Below are 20468 nucleotides of genomic sequence, written 5' to 3' on the forward strand. Positions count from 1 at the left end.
AGAGAGAGAGAAAGAGAGAGAGAGAAAGAGAGAGAGAAAGAGAGAGAGAGAGAGAGAGAGGCATAAAATAATTCATTTGCATTTAATTGTAATGGTTCAAAGAATGTTCGGAAAAATGTTCGGCCCTCCAGCACGTTCACTTCATCCAATCTGGCCCTCTTTGAAAAAAGTTTGGACACCCCTGTGCTAATAGAAAAAATAGTCCTTAGTTCGCCTATCTGTATACACTTGTCTAAATATTACAAATGGTAACTTTATGATTGTTTCGTGCTATAGGTACAACCAAACTCCAGAAGGATTTTGTTTTTTCTTAAATCATTTAAAGCTTAATGCGTGTAAATACTGGAAAAGAGAGTTATAATTAGTCTATAACATATTTCCATATTTCATTTAAGGTCTACTTTATTAAAGATATTAATGCAGGACTGAAAAATGAAACAGAATTATCGGAAGAACAGGTGAATAAATGTCTTAAATATATTTTGAATTGCTAGAAGAGATAAACTCTGCTTTTTAAAAATCCAAATATTCATTATTTTTATTTGTTTATTAAATTTATATGCTGCCTATCTCAATAGCCTGTTTGATATTGTGATTAAGGCACTGGCCTAGAAACCAGGAGACTGTGAGTTTTAGTCCTGCCTTAGGCATGAAAACTGGCTAGGTCACTGTCTCTTAGCCCAACCCACCTCACAGAATTGTGCGAAAATTTGAAGCAGAAATATTAGGTGCATTTGCTGCATTGGGTTGACCAGAAAGATGTGTAGACAGACAGAGAGACGGATGGGATTAAAATATAATAATAATATATTTAGTGAGAATGTTATAGGAAAAATGCTGTCTTATAGAAGTTGCAGAGATAACAAATACTATACCAGTGATGGCGAACCTTTTAGAGACCGAGTGCCCAAACTGCAACCCAAAACCCACTTATGCATCGTCGAGTGCCGGGTGGGTGTAGCCCATTGGCTGGGTGTGGCCAATTGGGTGGGCGTGGCCAATTGGGTGAGCGTGGCTGAGGTGGTAATGGCAGACTGGGTGGGACTAAAAAGTTCAATCAATCAATTTCAACTTTGCAAGATCTTTTTTTTTCCTGCGAGAAGTTGAAATTGACTGATTGAAACTTTTTTTTTTTTGCACACGGCGGCAGAGGCCTAAAGCAAAAAGGTTTTATAAAACCCAGCTGAAGGCCCAGGACTGGGGCGACAGCGCGAGTGCCCACCGAGAGGGCTCCGAGTGCCACCTCTGGCACCCGTGCCATAGGTTCGCCACCACTGTACTATACCATTGGCCATTGTTTGTTGCAGAATTATAGTAGCAAGATATGTGGTCTTGGCAATTAAATATATCTAATGCTATTTGAGCAGCAGGAAGAAAAATCCTGGTGTTGGAATGGACCAAGGCATTTATTTTGCTGTGACATCCAAGTGTTTTTCCACATGGTGGCTCATCAAGAACTGGCAGAAAAGTATGCTAGCTTTAAAAAATGCTGACTGCACTGTACCTTTTCTATGTAATCAGGCATGTCAAACTCGCGATGTCACGTGATGTCGCGTGACGTATCGTGACTTTTTCCCCATTGCCGGCAATGGGGTGGGGGCGGTTTCAGTATGATTCATCCGGCTTGCGGGCCGGCAGTTTGACATGCCTGATTTAAATAGATATAGGATTTGAATACAAATGATGTGTAGCATGCAATTCAAAAATGATATCAAGTGTTGTAAAAAAAAAAGAGCAATACATAGGATACAAACACCCATCCCTCAATAACCTGAAGGCTTGATATGATTACCCTTATTGAAAATAAAACAAAAAGAAAAGCTTTTCCACTCCTGTGAATTGTACTGTATTTATTACCATTCTTGTCCTTCATCTAAATATATTTTTTAGTCAAGGAGAATTGGATATTGTTTAGATCATATCCGATGTAGTACAATTTTTTGGACTTATTTTTGCTTTGTATAGATGGGTTTCTACAAACAAAGTAAGAAATATTCTGTGTCCATTCCAGCAGGTACGAATTTCTGCACTTCCTAAACAAGAACTAGAGAACTTAATTAGGAAGCTTAAAAAAGCAAATAACGGTAAGTATTTTATTTTTATGTGGGTAATCACACAATATAAATGATGAAAGAATTCAAAATAACTGTTTTGTAATTTAATGGTTTTCGATATGTATGAGAATTACATTGTAAAGTTATTTACAATGTAAATAGTGTAAACTACATTGTAAAGTTGTTTTCATTTAAAATATTTGCAGAATCGGATATTAGTTTTCTCATACAATAATAACAACAGACATTCGAGAGAATATTTACATTGTTAATTCAATTCAAACTCAAACACAAAATTCTACATTCTATTCTCAGCTATAAATTATGAACTTAACGACCAAATTCTTTCTCATCACGCCTTGCAAGAAGCCCTAAACGATCCCCAGAATGGAGATGCAGCTTTTAAACATTTGAAGCAACAGGTAGCTGTCTTGCAAAAAATAACATATTTAGTATAATTTCTTGTTCTAAATAAATTGCTTTCTAGTGGCTGGATTATTGTTCCCTTGAAAACACTGATAATTTTATATATGTTTTTTTAAATCTGTTTAATCCACAACCCTAGATTTCCCTAACATTTCATAAGAATATTGATGAATCTTATTTACTTTTAGGTATATTGTAAAGTCATTCAGGATTTTTTTGTTCTAGGTTTTGCAAAAGAAAATTAATTTTTGTAGTAAATATTAAAAATAAATGTCAGCGTGGAAGAATTAGGTTTCTAAATTTACTGAAAATAATATAATTTGAATTTATAATAGTAATAATAGTAATAGTAGTAATAATAAGTAGTAGTAGTAATAGTAGTAGTAGTAGTAGTAGTAGTAGTCATGCAAAAGCTAAGGAAGATAGTATACTAGGGCTATAGGACTAAATCACAAACCCATGCATTTTGGAAGAATTACAATAATACAATAGCGTTTCAAAAATCTATGGCTGATTTTAGGATTAATTAATGGTTAATTCAAATAGTACAATGAATAACTGTGTTGGTTCATAAATAAACTTGATGTCTATAGGCTTCTATATTAGGTAACATGAAAAGATTGCATTTGCTTGGACCAGGGAACTGTTTTGTGGAATTTGGAGCCGGACGGGGAAAACTGTCCCACTGGTTGGATATAGCTTTACAGGATGTCCAAGATGTTCATTTTCTTCTTGTTGAAAGGGCATCTACCAGGTTCAAGGTAAGGCAATTATTGCTATAATTAAAATTAACATTTTAATAACGCAATATGTCAAAAATGTAAAAAAAAAAACTTTTTTAAAATGATTAGATTTTGAATCTTGCCAGTGCTAAACATTTTTGTCTGGGTTGTAAAATACAACCAGTGTGTATATATACCCAATAGGTCATAATAATTTGTAGTTTGACCCTGCAGGTAGATGGCAAACACAGAAAACGTTACTTTGAGAGGCTTCAAGTTGATATCCAGCATTTATGTTTAAGTAAGTTGCTTAAAGGTCTCTCTATGAACTCTCTGAAAAACTGTGCAAATGATCCTGGTTGTTTTTTTAAAAAACAATACAGGTAGTGTTCACTGCAGTTATGGTAGAAGTGCAGTGGCTACAGAGTTGGTTTTGGATGCTAAGATTCTTCTTGCTCAAGTATAGTGTCATAATGTTAAAGATAAAAGAGTATGGTGCATCTCAATAGCCCCACCCCTCCCTCCAATCTTCTCTGCATTTTTCTTCCCTCTGTTTTCCCTTTTACGGCTTTTATTAATTTATAATATAAAATACAAAAAGAAAATAAGGAAAAAAGGGAGGGAAAGGGGAAAGGAGAAATGTAGAAAAGGAGGGAGAAAAGAAAAAAAGGGCATTGACTGCCAACTACTTCTAGTGCAGTAGAATAAAACAGTAACATCAAACCTCAACTTTTACTTTTACATAATAGTATAAACTAGCCATTTCTATAACAACAAATCTCTCTAGTCAGTAAAACCTAAAATCAAAGTTTCATTTTTATCCATCTCAAGCACAAGGTCCAGAAGTGGTTTCCTCTTCCCTCTGTTACCAGCTGTCCTAGAATGGCCCCCAGCAACTCCAATCTTCTGAGTACTGTTTTGTTCCTTCCCTCTCCTTAGTGACTTGCTATCATGGTTTTTTCTGCTATTTTCCCCTCTCTGAACCCCTCCTATTTAGAATAACTGCATTATTAACTGTTATTGTATATGCTTTCCATATTCTGCTGGAAAAGAGCTTGTGGGAACTGGAATGCTGAATAACGTGGACTTTTAATCACAATCAGAAGGTGTCTTATATTTTATATTATATATATTAGATTTATACGTATCAGATTTGATACAGCTTCCCTTCTGTGGCCTTTTATTACAACAGTCCAATCAAAACAAATTAATATTACCCCATAATTAACCTTTAAATTAAATCTGTGTTTTCCTATGGTACTTTATTACATATTAATGTAGCAGCATGCATTACTTTAAGTCCCCCAAATGTTTTGACTTACATGTCCCATCAGCAGTAACAGGGATAATGTTCAGGTTTCATGAGAGTTATTGGCCAAGAATTAAGCTGAGGAAGGATGATGTGTATTATTCACAACGATGATAGCAGAATGTCATCATTCTGTTTGGATTTTTTTTTTGGGACAGGTAAAGTTCCTCTTCTTGTGGAACAGAAACTACCTCTGATAGGAATTGGAAAGCATCTGTGTGGTGCTGCAACAGGTAAAATGGTATAGCTTGCTCATGTATTAAAGACTAGAGTCATTTAAAAGATAATGAAGCAAAAAAGCTTGCCAACAACTTTTATTCACGTACACATGCTTGCTAACATACATTGATTACCATTGATGCTTATGAGCAAGGCTTATGGAAGTCATTAAACATGCTTATTATTAAACAGTAATACTAAAGACTTAGCTTAAAATGAATGCTTCATGATGCATTTGTGGCAAAAATATATTAAAAAAGTGATTTAAACTGCTTGATAACGTGGTCCAATTATAAATTATATAGAATTTTCACAGTTACAGTTGCATGTAGCAATTAAATATAAAAATAATTCTTCTCTATTCACAGATCTTGCTCTGAGATGCTTAGTTGACACCTATAGGAAATCAGGTCCTGAAGAAAAGGAAGGCCCAGTAATTAAACGCCTCAAGACTGATTGTTCTGGCAAAATACATAGCAAGTGTGCAACTGAAAACTGGAGCCCTATAGCTGGAATTGTTATTGCACTTTGTTGTCATCACAGGTGTGAATGGAGGCATTATGTTGGCCAAGATTTCTTTACAAGAGTAGGACTGGGGCCCATAGAATTTAATTTTTTCAAACGAATGACCAGCTGGGCTACCTGTGGAGAAAGAGGAACAGAGACCAGCAGAAGTGGCATTCAAAATGAAGGACAAAGAAACGAAGGTGAACATGATCAGGATGATATAAATGCTGACTGCAGTTTGGATAGTCTTCAAGGGTATGTGGTCACTTTCAGTACAATTGTCAGCCCCACTACATAGGCCAGACTAGGAAATTAACTGCACAGGAAGACTAAAACTACTTTTATTGAGATTTACTAAAATAGTACAATCTTGCAAGTCTGATTGTACTGTACCTCCTCCTGCTTCACTGGAATAACATCTTATTGTTCTGGACTTAAAAAATGTTTTTGCCCCTTTTGCCCAGGTAACTGTTCTTGCATACTTCCAGTCAGGGCTTTTTTTTTGTCATAGAACGCCCAGAACGGAGTTCCGGCACCTTTTTTGGATGGAACCTTGTAGGGTAGGCAAGGCGGGTTGTATGACATGTGTGAGTTCCGGCACAACAATAGGTTTCAGAAAGAAATATATCGTCTTAAATATTATCACTGCCAAAATATATTTTGTCATGTATGCAGTAAGAAAGTCTTAAGTTGGACTAGTCTTTATTCAATTAACATTTGTGTCACAACTGATTAATAGTATGCTAATCAACGAATCCTTCATTTATATTGGAAGAAAAAAAACAAGCTTGCATTGAATTGCTTGAAACAGAGTGTTGAAAGTTAGTCCCTTTAGTTTCTAAAGTTTTTTTCTTTTTTCTTTTTCTTTTCTTTTTCTAGGCTGCTGACTGCTGAGGAACGAAAGCAGATAGGGCACCTTTGCAAATTGTTGATTGATCATGGTCGGATCGAATACTTAGAGCAGAGAGGATACGAAGCTGCGTTGCAACGCTATACTGACTCAAGTGTGTCATTAGAAAATGTTCTTCTGACAGCTGTTCCAGCTCAGCCTTCGTGATCTTCGACAAACCGCTTAAAGGTGTTTCAGGAGCTTCACCGCTTCCAGGATTTGCAAGTTTGTAACATCCAGGATTGTGTTTGACAAACCAGGGATAGTTTACTTTACAGCATTCTTTAGATCAGAAAAAAAAAGTACTAATAATAAGTAGACCGCTCAAAATATTTGTCACAACAGATCTGGCTGCATTTCAGTTTTCAGTTTCTCTGTGCTCCAAAAATTTGTAATGGTTACCGGATCAGCTTGGTGTTGTTTTTGTTTTTCAGTCCGTGGTGTCAGCAGCACCTGGAATATCACTTTCCGTGTTTTCTGAAAGAAAAAAAAGAATGTGTGCCAAGAAATGTGCGTTTTTCAGAAATATATCAACTTTGTAAAAGGGTTTTTTTTTTTCAGTATAAAGGATTAAGGCGTTTACCTAAATTGACCTAGGAATCCATGGTGGGACAGCATGACATTATTTTTCACAGTACTTAATGCAGTGGTTCTCAACCTTTTTAATGCCGCGACCCCCAACCGGTCGTAAGTCGAGGACTAAACCGGTCATAAGTCGAGGACTAAACCAGTCGTAAGTCAAGGACTTTCCCTGCCCGGGAGTGCTGCGCATGCGTGGTTCCGCCCCCTGCGCCGGCCGAGGCATAGCTGGCAAGCGGCAGAGACGGAGCAGGCCGACCACCAGCTGGCCCAGCTCAAGGGAGGTAAGGCACCCGTCGGAAAAGGGGGGGAAAAATGGCGGACAGCCTTGCTTGGCGACCCCCGTGAAATGGTCGATCGACCCCAAATGGGGTCGCGACCCATAGGTTGAAAACCGCTGACTTAATGGTTATGCATCAGCTAATGCAGGGGTAGGCAACCTTGGCTCTTTTATGACTCGTGGACTTCAACTCCCAGAATTCCTGAGCCACCCATGCTGGCTCAGGAATTCTGGGAGTTGAAGTCCACGAGTCATAAAAGAGCCAACGTTGCCTACCCCTGAGCTAGTGGAATTTCCTCTCTTTTCCTGTGCTCTTTTTGCAGTGCCCACTCTGCCCCTGCAACTCTCTTAAAGAGGAGAGGGTAGGGTTTTTCTTTCTTTCTAATTTTGTAGCACAACAGGAAAGGATTACTCTCTCCAGAGCTCTGTGATCTCACATAAACCAGGATGTTTCAAATGTTTGTTTATTGGACCATTGCGGCACGGTTCATATAACATTAAGATCATGCCTTTTAGTGCTAAAGCGAACAGCATTAGGACTCTGGTTGATGTATCAGAATAATTTAATGTTCAGGGTCAGATTTGATATGTTTAATATTTTGGATCTCAACCTTTAAACAATATAAAATGCCACAATGTCAAGGAAATTCTAACATCACAAGTTTGCCTTTAACAATTCTTAAAAAATATTGTAGGTCACATTTGTCTGATTCAGAGTTTTTTTAAAAGAGAGAATGTTGGGTTGTTGTTTACTGTGAAGCTACCTATTTTGGCCACCATTGCTTGTCCAACAAACCCTCATTAAAAACTGGTTTAACGTTAACGTGCAAATCCAGCTCTTGAAAAATATGGCAGTCTCCTCGCTGAGTCTATATTTATTGTACCGTAAACATAAATAAGTGGTACCTTCACTGTTGAGGGATTCCTGGATATATAAATGCATGAACTGAATTCCGTAGAGTTCTTGCTCCTCTTCCTCTTCGGGATTCTCACAAGGAGGAAGTGTCACTTGCAGCTTTAAGGGGTTATCTCTGAAGTTGACAAATCTGTTGTACATTATATAATGGAATTAATGAGCTGGTATTCCTTAAACTAGAGTCACTGTTTCAAACTTAATAATTTGACTTTTAGATAAAAAATATTGGTAATATAACCCCAAGAAACATGGAACACTGAATAATGGTTTAGTGTTAATGTTGAGCCTATATTAAACTAGTCTCTTCCTCCCCCCTTTCTCACTCCACAGAGAATTATGAGAAACTGTTTTAGGTTAACCAGATTGACTTTTAAACCTCACTGGATTTCTTAAAATAAGCTCTTGTTTTAAACTAAAAATGAGATAAAAATTATATGGTAGAGGTGTAGACTCCAGATTGTCACAGTTAGTTTCAACAAAACCTAGTTAAAGATAACCACACTATATCAAGTTCAGGTGAGATGGTAAATTATGAATACATTAAACAAAAGCATCTGATTTCATGGTTATATTTATGAGGAGGAAATGTGGTTCAGTTAGGGTTATTATTTTCATGTTACCAATGTTACCATATGAAATTAGTTTCATTGTATCTTTAGCCCAAAAGCCAATTTGGTATAGTGATTTAAGGCAAAGGTCTCTAACCTTTCCAGGCTCAAGGACCGGAGGGAAGGAGAGCAGCTTCAAAATTGGTGTGCATGCGCACGAGGCCACGCACACTGGCGTGGCACTAGCAGGCCCGTTCACGCATGCGGTCTGTGCTGGTGCAGTGCGTATGCGCAGAACAGCTGCACACCTCCCACGTCGGCTAGCGGCCCTTTCGCACATGTGTGAACGAGCCGCGCAAACCACACGGGCTGCGGACACCCTCCCCACGCTAGCATCCCTGTCGTGTCCACGTGCATGTGCAAATGGGGCTATGGCACTAGCACAAGCAGGGGGAAATACGCGTGCGCGCACCGGCCAGCCATTTCTGCAGCCCGCTGGCCAAGAGCCCGCAGCCCGGTCCCGGGCCTCAGACCATAGGTTGGGGACCCCTGGTTTAAGGCATCAGGCTAGAAATAAGGAGACTATGAGTTCCTATCCTGTCTAAAGCACAAAGCCAACTTGGTCACCTTGGGCCAATCACTTTATCTCAGCCCTAGGAAGGAGGCAAACCAATTCTGAAAAACTTTACTTGCTAAGTAAAAAGCACAATTTAAAATGTCATCTGCTATTACAGTTCTACATTTCTTTTCTCTCTCAGCTGTTCTCTAATAGATGCTGAGGAATCTGTAAACATAATTGCTTCGTAAGACAGTACAGTATGTCAGTTCTCAGATATTGTGCAGAGAATGGAGATGAGATTGAGATTAATAATGCATTCAGCATGTTATTAGGGATGAACGTTTGAAAAGAAGACTAAAAACATCAGCCATGGACAACAAAGCTGGTTACATTTATCTAGAGCACTTAATCTTCCAATTGCAGTTAAGGTGTTTTTCCCCCCCCTTACCTTAGGTTTAGCATGTCCTTTAGGCATTCAGGAATACGTTGCAATTTGTTGCTGGTGAGAACAAGGGTGGTCATATTTTTAAGGTTAGAAATAGATTCAGGCAAATAAGTTATTTCATTCCTTTGGAGCCACAAAGTATGTAAGTTTTCTGCTCTGTAAAGTCAAATGGGTCTATTCATTAGAAAGAACATCAATTGAAGATGATATATAATAGTTTGTCTTACTGTAGAATTTCTCATTTTGGCTATAGACCTGGAGTGCAACAGTAAAAGTGTGATAACCTTAAGCAATTTGGAATCTTAAAAGCCCTACTCCCTGCCAGAGAATCATAGTTTTCTGCTTGCTGTTTATTTTGGTTGGAGTTAACAGTACTTCATAACTGTTCCAACTTAATTAAAAGTCTTAATACATCTGATAAATACTGCAGATTTCCATGGGAAAATATGAACAGCAGTCTTCAGTGAAATAACTATCATTTATCTGTTTGTCTTTCTCTAAAGGCATTTTCTGTAATTTCAATGGCAATGAACCAAACATTGTTAAAAGTGTATACAAAGTGCCATCAGATAAAGATCTGAACCTAGGATGGCTGGTTTTAAATTGAACACTTTCTGAATTTTGGTAACCATTCTATTTTTCAGCTTTACTTTCCCCATCTGTGAAACAAATCACTGTTTACCTGAAAGATTTTTTTTTACAACAAATGCTCAACAATACAACAAAGTAAAACGCTATGGAAATTATTCAAATCAGTCAATTTCCATGAGAATTTTTGTGTTTGTTTGAAATCAGTTAAAAGAATGGGATCCAAATGGTATACATTTCAGTTTATCTACTTAAATAGATTGTTAGATCATATTTTAAAAAGCCTTTATGTCTTATGACTGTTACAGGATATGCATAATTCAACTGCTTGCCTGAATTGTATTGTATTTGTTTCATTAGGTAAGTAACAACCTTTTGTTTTTGTCTTATGAAAATAAAACTACAAGACCTTTGATAATTAAATCACACTGACATGAATAGCATCTCTGATTGTTATATTTACTTGTCAATATTGCCAGGGATTTCTTTCAGCCTGTTGCTTGCCATATCTAGCCATTCCAAGTTAGGCATATCTAGAAGGACTAGTGGGAAAGTAGTGAACCGGTTCATACTCAGATCTAGGTGAGAAAGCTTCTTCAAGTTGCTCAGCTAAAAAAAAGAAATAAAGAATCTTATTGAAGATTAATTTTGATAAACCACATTTCATCAAACGATGTCAGCTTCATTTATAATGGAACAGTGGGAAATTCTGCGTTCTGGCAAGACATCTATCACGCTTTGCTCAGGGATCGAGAGGGAAGTGATATCTGATTCATGTTATTTTTGTGGATTCCCCCCCCCCCCACACACACACATTAATGCATTGATCCTGAAAGTGCTAAGAAAGCAACATTGAAGCTAGATCAAATGGTGCAGGCTGGCTGGGGAATTCTGGGAGTTGAAATCCTCACATCTTCAAGTTACTAAGTTGAGAAACACTAAAATAGTACATTATGTCCAGAAATGTTCAAAGTGGGCTCTGGACAAACAGTAGATCTTTCCTGAGTGCTTCTACTCAGTTGTTTAACTCTTATTTTTAAACTGCCCAACTCCATTACGATCTTGGATGACATATAATATGTAGCACAACAGAATAGAGTACAGTACAATACATGATGCAACACAATACACTATAAAATGGGGGGGGAAGGGAATGTTTGGAGAAAAAGAACCACCCTCTCTCAAAATCAGACAATCCCCAAGAGCCCTGCCAGCTCTATAGCCATAAGCCTGGGAAAAGAGCCAGGTTATAAGAGTTCAACTAAACAATGTCACTGTCAGCGGGCACTGTACAAATCTTGAAGGGGGGCAGCGATGTGATTCTCAAGGATTAGGCATTAAAGAAAGGAAGTCTTGCTTCTTTAGTCCCATTTAGTGCTATTGCTTAATTGAAGGCTTTAGGAGCTTGGTTGGATTGCTGCATATGATAAGCAGCAGCTACAGGTAGTCCTCAAGTTATGACCACAATCAGCACCAGAACTTCTATCAGTAAACGGGGCAGTTGTTAAGGGAATCATGCCAGATTCGATAACCTTTTTTTTTAATTGCAGTCAAGTGAGTCGCACGATTAATGGATTTCCCCCATTGACTTTGATCGTTGGAAGTTTGCTGGGAAAGTAGCAAATGGCGGTCACGCGTGCCCAGGGGCACTGCAGACATCATACATGCAGGCCAGTTGCCAAATGTCCAAATTCTGATCACACATCACCATAAGGATGTGGCAACAGTTATAAGTGCAAGGACCGGGTTGTAAGCCACATTTTTCCGCATCACTAATCACTTCAATTAGTCACTTAATGAACGGTCATAAGTCAAGGACTATATGTATGGAAGAAAGGTGGCCCTACGAGTAACCAAGACCTAATTCCCTTTATTTTATTTAAAAAAAAACACTTTAGAATCACTGTATATAATTGCAGATAAACCGAGAATTTTAAGTGCCAAAATGCACTCAAAAAATTGGGTTCAGCTTATTCTCAAATGACTATCTCTAAGTATATATGGTAGTATTTTTTAAAGCATTTAAATCCATATTTCCTGTATATAATAGTTAATAAGGTCATCTGCAAATTAGGATACCCTATAATTTTTAACCAAAAATACATGAATAATGTAGGTTTATCCGCAGCTGGCACATTTTTCATGGTATCTTGGTTAAAGATTTAAGGGTTGATTTATCTGTAGATGGGATTATATGCAATTATGTATGATACTCTAGAATTTCAGAAAATGAGCAGCTTAATTATGCATTTAATTCACACATAACCTGAAGCCAGCATGTGATTTGTTTGAGGCTTAAATGAGATGGCAAAATTCTTGATTGCTTGTTCAACCAATCAAAGTTTAAAAGAAACCTTTGACTTGATGTGATACGTGAAACAGGCCCTAAGTCTGATTGCATTTGTATCAGATGTAAGGTCTAACCTAGAATACCTTCCATTCCCAATGGGGTATTTCTGAAGGACTACAGTATTATGTGCATCTAATAATTCCAGGACAATTTGTATACTTAAATTAACCAAGAACCACATGAAGCAATTCTAAACCTTGATTTATAATGGCAACCCTCATGTATACATGTACTGCTAATACACTGGAAGTTCATAATAATAATGTATTAAATTTATATGCCTCCAAGCAACTCTGGGCAGTTTACAAATTGTTTAAAAATACTTCTAAAAGACGGTGTCATGGTTCCGACAGATGAAGCAAGAACATCTGATGTTAGCAGCATTGACACACGGGTGTCACACTCGCCACGTCATGTGACATGTCGCGACATATCGCAAGTCTTTTTGCATTGCCGGCAATGGGGTGGGCGCGTTTTCGGTATGATGAAACTGGCCCGTAGGCTGTCAATTTGACACCCCTGTTCTAAAAGAAGAAAACAACACACACACATAAAGATGGCAGAAATAACAAACCCAGATGGGAACAAGGAAAAAGATAAAAAGGGTTTTTTTCATCACGTTCAACCAAGGTCTGAGGGAAGAAATTCAAAACACTAGCAGGGTGAAGGCCATTAAAATTTAATTTATTGTATGAAATTGTTCTGAGACTCTTGATTCAACTACAGAGGTAGTGATGTAATTTATCAGCACTGACATCTCATTGTGAGGCTATACCAGGGGTAGGCAACCTTGGCTCTTTTATGACTTGTGGACTTCAACTCCCAGAATTCCTGAGCCAGCCATGCTGAGGGGAAAGGGGGTTTCCATGCTGAGCCATGGCTGGCTCAGGAATTCTGGGAGTTGAAGTCCACGAGTCATAAAAGAGCAAGGTTGCCTACCCCTGGGCTATACATACAGCTGCTGAAATGTTACAGGGAAGAAAAATCACCATTTGATGCTTCCATGTCAGTGATATATTTTGCATGACTGATGAGGCAAACAAGTATGTACATGTATGAATGTTCATTAACTGCTCATTTGTTAGTTTATTACAAATCATTTTAAACATTTAAACATCTGGTTATTATGAACGTAGAGAGGAAGACTTATGATATTTCCTAACCTGATGGGGAAGGTCACAGATGTCTCTATTTACTGCCAGCTCCAGTCTTTCTAAGCCAACGCAGTTGCCTAATTCTTTAGGAACCAATTTAATTTTATTATAACTGAGGATCAACTCCTGAAGATTTGACAACTGACCTATAAAAGCCAGACAGATTAAAGAAAGCCTTGGTTTAATATTCACTTGCAAAAAGCTTCATTTTAAACAAAAAAAAACCTGTTAAAATTAGAGGGAAAGGAAAAACATCAAGAATATTAAGAGAATACAGATTTTTAAGACTCATTTTAGAAGTCTAACATTACTTCACTCATAGAAATGTCAGATTGCCCAAGAATCAATATTAGAAACCAATTTCATTTCCTAGTTACATTATTGATCCAGCCAATGACAAATATTCAATAATCTGCATAATTTACCAGAAACTCAACACTTTTTTCCGATACCTATTCCATTAGAAGTTTGTGTTTTCTCAACTCTGGTATCCTGTAAATAAGCCTTGAAGAGACCTGTTCTTCTTCCATCTTTGGACGGGGCTTGTTTTCAATTGATGTTTTGTTTAATTAGGGGTTTTTTTGTTTGTTTTTTTCCATCATTTTTATTCTGTTTTTTTATTGTTTTATTGTAAGCCACTCTAAGGTGATGAAATTGGGTGGCTCTATAAATTTCATACAATAAATAATTGAACTATCCTCAACTGGTGTCCTTCAGATCCATCAAAGTTACAACACAGAATTTCCAAACTCAGGCCATGAGATAAGAAATTCTGCAAAATGTAGTCTCGATACACATAGAAGGTACAGAAGGAAGGTTACTTAGGACACTATGAAGACATCAGGAGACTAGAACAGAATAAAAACAGAGAGAAAAAATTTACTCCTTTGTTCCAGAAACAGCTGCTTCTTTCCAGTTGCCAAATGTCAGAAACCTTTATCCCAGGGGTAGTCAACCTTGGCTCTTTTATGACTCGTGGACTTCAACTCCCAGAATTCCTGAGTCAGCATAGCTGACTCAAGAATTCTGGGAGTTGAAGTCCATGAGACACAGAAGAGCCAAGGTTGACTACCTCTGCTTTATCCCTTGCCGAACAAACCCACCAGTTCACCCCAATGTCTTTTTTAAAATATCTTAACACAGCATGCTTCTTGAAAGATAAAATTGAGTCAATTGAGGACAAGGGAAATTAAAAAAACAACAACAGGAAATTCTGCTCAATAAAGATGGTATGTGGCCCAGAAAGTAGCTCTTATACTAGCAGCCCTCACGTTCCAGAACATGTTCCTCTGGAGATACTTCTCACCACAATTTTCTTAACATTTCAAAAAGACTGTGAGACAATTCTGTTTTAACATCCCTTTGAGGTTGAATGATTGTGGCAGCCATGTATATTGTTATATAGTTTATGTGTGTTGTTTATTCAGAGTAGTAGTCCTTTGTTCTCCTTGACTCATTGATATGCACCCCCCAGAGAATAGTGATTGGACTATACAGATACTGCTAATAAATAATCTTGTCAATATCTGATGAAAGTGGACCGTGTTACAAAAAAGCACATGTCAAAATCTATAATGTTTATAATGTTTCAAGACTCACTGTTTTACTATTGCATCAGTTTTATAAGATAATCATGGGAACCTTCTGGAATATAGTGAAAACAACTCTTAATGCTGTAAAGCAGGGCTTTTCAACCAGTGGTACGGGTACCACCTGTGGTACATTGGCACCTGGCAGGTGGTACGCGACCATCCTAGAAAAGTGGTAGCGGGAGAGGGGAATGAGTTGAACCGGTGGCAGCACCGCATAAGCCTGAGCGAGAGATGGCTGGAGCTGCAGGGCTGTCAGGGCTCAGCGGAAGCGCCAGGATCAGTGCCGCTTTCCAGCTGATTGGCACTTCTTTGGGGCTGTCAGGGCTCAGTGGAAGCGCCAGGATCAGCGCCAGACTCCAGCTGGAGCTCTGCGCTGATCCTGGTGCTTCTGCTGAGCCCTGAAGAAGCACCAATCAGCTGGAAAGCAGCACTGATCCTGGAACTTCTGCTGAGCCCAGAAGAACTGTTGATCAGCTGGAATGTTGCAGCATCTCCAGGGTCTTGTGATTTACATTCAGATGCTTGACAACTGATTCATATTTATGACATTCACAGTGTCCCAGGGTCATGTGAAGTGACCAAAACCTGCTGCAACCACCCAGCAGACGGGGGGAATAAAAACCAAACACCTCCCACCCACCCCCGCTGCCAATCCTCAACAGAAATGCTCAGAACAATGAAAACCTCGGACAGGAGGAAGAGTGCTGCCGGGTGGGCAGGCAGGTGTCTTGCTCGGCTGTGGCTTGGGGGGCACTTTTTTCAGTGCCATTGTAACTTCGAACAGTCACTAAGCGAACTGTTGTAAGTTGAGGACTACCTGTACTTTATCACTTTTTGGGGGGGGTCATCAGGTTTTTGACACCTTGCTAGGCGACTGGTGGTACTCGGATATTGCCATATCCTAAAAGTGGTACAATGGGTGAAAAGATTGAAAAGCCCTGCTGTAAAGCACCATAAATGTTTTCAAAGAAACAAAGAGAGTTAAGTTAAAAATGTAACATATTCAAAGAACAGAGCTCTCGATTTCTTTCAAGCCCGTGCTGTTTATCAAGAGTTTTTAAAATTAAGTACTTCCTTAATTTTAAGGAACTTCCTAATTCAAAACCCAACCTGAAGAGGTAATCACGAGGAGGAATGTTGACATGACACTCACCAATCTCCCTAGGAATTTCTGCAATAGAATTTCGAGATAGATCTAGGACCATGAGATTTTGAAAGCGACCAACGTAGTGAGGGATTTTGATCAAATTAATTCTGTGAAGCTGCCATTCCTGCAGGTAATTCAGTTTCAGTAAGCAAGACGGTAGAGTCTAAATTTGAATGAGAGAAAACAAAAAAGGGGCGGGAGTCTTTAAGTACACCAGATCAATAACTCTACAGGCAGTCCTCAGTTTATGATCACAACTGGGGCCAGAATTTCTGTTGCTAAGTGAGGTGATTATTAAATGAATTGCATCCAATTTTACAACCATTTTGCCACGGTTGTTAAGTGGATCATATGGTTGTTAGACATATCTGGTTTCCCTCATTGCCCATGTTTGTTGGAAGCGGGCTGGGAAGGTTGCAAATAGTGGTCATATGACCCGGGACACTGCAGCCATTGCAAATACATGCTAGCTGCTAAGTGCCTGAAGTTTGATCACATGAACCTGGGGAACTGTGACAGCCCTACGTGTGAGGACCAATTAAAAATTACTTTTTTCAGTGCCTTTGGAAATTTAAACAATTGATAAAAGAATGTACGTTAAGGATTACCTGTATATTGAAAGGTTACAATAATCAGTTTTAGGAACTAAAGCAGACATGTCAAGCTTGTGACGTCGCGCAACGTATCAGAGCTTTTTTGCCATTGCCGGCAATGGGGTGGGCGTGGTTTCCTGATGACACATGCGGCCCGCAGGCCAGCAGTTTGACACCCCTGAACTAAAGAAACTGACACAAAGTACAGTGTGCCTAACCTGGGCTACAAAAATATGGATAGCCTCTTATAAAGAAAACTTGAGGCAACGCTGCCATACATTGATTATCTGGTTGTATGCAACTCAGGCTTTTTAAAAAACAGATATTTAAGAAACACAACTAAGCAAAAAGAGAGATAAAAAATAAAGGAACAGTAAAGAGACACATACCTTAATTCGGAATTTTCAAAATAATACTGGATTAGCATTGCATATAAGGATGATCATGTATAAATTCAACACTTTAAAACCATTGTCAAAATCAAATCCTTAATCGATACAGCTAGGTCTTGATTAATGCAGTTAATGAATCCCACAAAATGACCACCTTATTTGAATTTGCACTATTTGAGCTGATGTTTCTATGGAAAATAGGGTAATTGGTTCCAGTCTGACAGAAATAGGCAATGAAATATTTCTAACATAAATTATATGTGTTAGTAATTTTTACAGTAAAGAATAGAAAGAATATATCTACAATTTAAACTTATTAACAACATCATAGAGGCTGTAGAAATATTATCTAAAAACAAAATTTTTTGAATATCATTCCTAAAGGTAATCTTACACTGATGAAAACATGTCTCAATCTCCTTGTAGATGTTTGCAAACAACAAAAAGGTAATGCAACTTTGCCCTTTTTAAAATTTCCCATGCATGTTTTATAATAATACGCACTGTAGATTTAGCCATTCCAACAGCTTGTCCTATTTTAGTGTTGCTATGACATTGATAAGGTTCAACTACATCAAATTTTTCCTCTAACAAGCCTCTTCTTTTTTTTGAACTTGTTCTGTTTTCTTTTGACATATTTCTTTCTTCCATTTTACATATACAAAGATGAGCAACATCTGTGCATATACTACCCTTAACTGCACAATCTAGCCTTGCATGAACTGAATTTTGGGTTCCATTAAACCCAACCTGCTATCAATTTACAAGTCACAATAAATCAAATATTGCATTGTTTGAATTCGCATTAATCGTGCCCTAGTTATAATTAGCAAAAGTGATGCTGTTCTTTTCACATGTTTCCAAGGGCTCTCATCCAAAACAAATAGCTCTTGCAGGTCTCCAGGAAGTGGGGAGCAGCTGAACATTAAACTGATAAAACAAAATATTGAAGCAAAGTGAAGAATGAAAACTCATCTCTTAGCAGTTCTTGCACAAATACCTGCCATTCCTCCTGCTCAATCCTTAAAACAGCCCTTCCATCTTCGTTGATTACTTTGCCTTTCAGCTTGGCCAAACTCGTCCTCTCTTCCCAAATAATTGTCAGCCTAGAAATAAAAGTTGTAAAGCTTTAAAGATGCATTTTCCTTATTGCTGCAATTTCCAACGTGCTTTAAAACTTTTGTAGTCTGGAATTGATAAGCCAGCATAGCTGTTGCTATTAAACAGTGGAGCAGTTAGTATCAACTGTTTCTCAGAAACCAAAAGCTCCTAAATCATCATACTGCACTGCATTTACAACCGAGTTGTGTATCGTCCTCGGGCTGGCCTTGACATAAAGGAGATTTTAGTAGCAGAATACTGGAATGCATTACAACTGCTACTTGCAGAACAGAGCAAGATTATTTTGGAACATTAAAAAAAATCTACTTTTGTATTTGCTGATTTTTTTTTACATTTTTGGAGATCTCCTGAAAATCAGAGAGATCCCAACTGAAATATGATCATACTTTTCATCCAAAGGATCTCTGACTACCTACCTCCCTGTAGCCTTTTGACTGAATTCTTTTTGCTTCCGAAGCTCTTCGGTGATTTTCTGGATTCTGACTTCCCACAGGTCTTTAATAGCCATAAATGAGCCAACAGAAACTGCAGTTTCAGTCATAGCTCTTCCACATTCAAATCCAGCCCCCACTTTCATTTTTTTGCTAGGGTATCCAGGAGTGTCGTGAGCAAAACAGGAAACCCGTGTGAGATGGAAAAATGCCTTCAATTTCTGGATTTTTAATTGACATCCATGAGAAACATCTATAGGAAGGACAAACATTAATTCACCATTAAACTGAGCCTATTCTTAGTCTTGCATGCAGACTTCTGTGGCCTGCCACAGTTTTTGGACAAAGCTTGTCTGATAACTGCAAAATAATGGCAATTGAGAACCACCAGCCATTTGAAAAGCGTGCTCCCAATTTTAGCTACAAAGCAACGACAAACTCCTTGCCAATTCACTCCCCCCTCCAGGAGTGAATTAAAGGATTTGATCAACTACTTACTTGAAACCACAGAGGGTTTTCCATGGCCCAGAGATTTCTGTACAATAAGAATTCCGTCATGAATCCTGATAGCTTTGTTAAAGCCATTAAACCCTTCCTGCCAGTTATGACAGAGCAAAATGTCACGGCAGCTAGATTCTAATTTTAACCCATGACATTGGCAGGAACAAGTTCAAGCAGTAACAACCTTCACAAAGACAGTTACTGCAGCCATAAAATAAAAGTTCTGCCTGGGAGAAAAACTACAATAGATTCTAGACAACCTAGAATCTAATGACAGAGGTTATTAAAGACAAAGCCATGGTATCCCTCTTGTAACAGAGGTTTGTGAGACCTGGACCATCAGAAAAGCTGAATGAAGCAAAATGGAAGCTTTCTTGGAAACCATGGAATTCTCAGTTTTTTTCAGATGCTGGAGAAAAAACTGCAGAGGTGTTTTGGTCTACAAGAACAAATAATTGAAAACTCAGGAGTGAATTAAAGGATTTGATCAACTACTTACTTGAAGCAGGCTGATCATTGGCAGCATTAAAAATGAAACTACACTTTAGATCAGGCGTCCCCAACCCCCGGTCCATGGACTGACACTGGGTCACGGCATGCCAGCAACCGGGCCGCATAAACAAGCAAAGCCCCATCCACAGGATGCAAGCAGCATGCGAAACCACGCCCCTCCGGTCCACCGAAATACCTCTCTCCCTAGTGCCCAAAAGGTTGGGGGGGGGAGCGCTGGTTTAAATATGTTGGACATGTGAAAAGGAATGAATCGCCAGAAAAAGGCTGTGATGGTGGAGAAACTGAAGAACTGTGAAAGAAGCCAAGAGAACACAAGGTGCCTCAGTACCATTAATGACTGCACAAGCATGAGCTTACAAATCAAAGAAAGTTATACACAATCCTGACAAAATGATGCATTGGTCCAGCAACCAGCTGGAAAAGCTTCAGCCACCACCACAAATATTCTTTAATGCTTTAATCTGAAATTTTCCCTCAGCCCAAACTGTATTGTAGTTGATAACAATTACTGTACTAAAATGATTGCAAATCCAGGCCACAGCACTGTATAACAGTAAATACCAAGAATCCATTCCTGAGATTTTGACTAAGCTCTGATTCAAAAAGGAATGATTTTTATAACTTACAAAGAT

The 20468-nt window shown here is 38.3% G+C and overlaps 2 protein-coding genes across 2 annotated transcripts in view; one reads left to right on the forward strand and one right to left on the reverse strand.

The window, feature by feature from the left end:
* TRMT13 (tRNA methyltransferase 13 homolog) overlaps positions 1-6423 on the forward strand; it is a 9873-nt gene extending 3450 nt beyond the window's left edge. The window contains exons 4-11 of the mRNA XM_015831598.1: positions 396-458; positions 2015-2084; positions 2370-2476; positions 3074-3241; positions 3437-3503; positions 4670-4744; positions 5099-5492; positions 6117-6423. Coding sequence (XP_015687084.1) covers positions 396-458; positions 2015-2084; positions 2370-2476; positions 3074-3241; positions 3437-3503; positions 4670-4744; positions 5099-5492; positions 6117-6294 — 1122 coding nt within the window. The 3' untranslated portion in view covers positions 6295-6423. The remainder of the gene's footprint in view (positions 1-395; positions 459-2014; positions 2085-2369; positions 2477-3073; positions 3242-3436; positions 3504-4669; positions 4745-5098; positions 5493-6116) is intronic.
* Positions 6424-6425: 2 nt separating this feature from the next.
* LRRC39 (leucine rich repeat containing 39) lies at positions 6426-19014 on the reverse strand. The gene is made up of 8 exons (XM_015831601.1): positions 18808-19014; positions 18270-18375; positions 16291-16447; positions 13555-13691; positions 10505-10650; positions 9457-9609; positions 7892-8031; positions 6426-6603 (listed from the first exon to the last, which is right to left on the reverse strand). The coding sequence occupies exons 1-8, from the start codon at positions 18966-18968 to the stop codon at positions 6557-6559; spliced, it is 1047 nt and encodes a 348-aa protein (XP_015687087.1). The 5' UTR covers positions 18969-19014; the 3' UTR covers positions 6426-6556.
* Between the last annotated feature and the right edge of the window lie 1454 nt (positions 19015-20468).

The sequence above is a fragment of the Protobothrops mucrosquamatus genome, unplaced genomic scaffold, assembly GCF_001527695.2.
Source record: "Protobothrops mucrosquamatus isolate PMUCROS unplaced genomic scaffold, P.Mucros_1.0 scaffold_267, whole genome shotgun sequence".
Classification (NCBI taxonomy): Eukaryota; Metazoa; Chordata; class Lepidosauria; order Squamata; family Viperidae; genus Protobothrops; species Protobothrops mucrosquamatus.

Excerpts from the sequence above, each read along its gene's own strand:
- LRRC39 (XM_015831601.1), bottom strand. The coding sequence starts at position 18,968 with ATGAAAGTGGGGGCTGGATTTGAATGTGGAAGAGCTATGACTGAAACT. Across the intron at positions 16,448-18,269 it reads TTGAGCAGGAGGAATGGCAG|ACTCTACCGTCTTGCTTACT; the intron begins GTATTTGTGCAA and ends ATTCAAATTTAG. Across the intron at positions 8,032-9,456 it reads AAGGACATGCTAAACCTAAG|ATTTGTCAACTTCAGAGATA; the intron begins GTAAGGGGGGGG and ends AATGTACAACAG.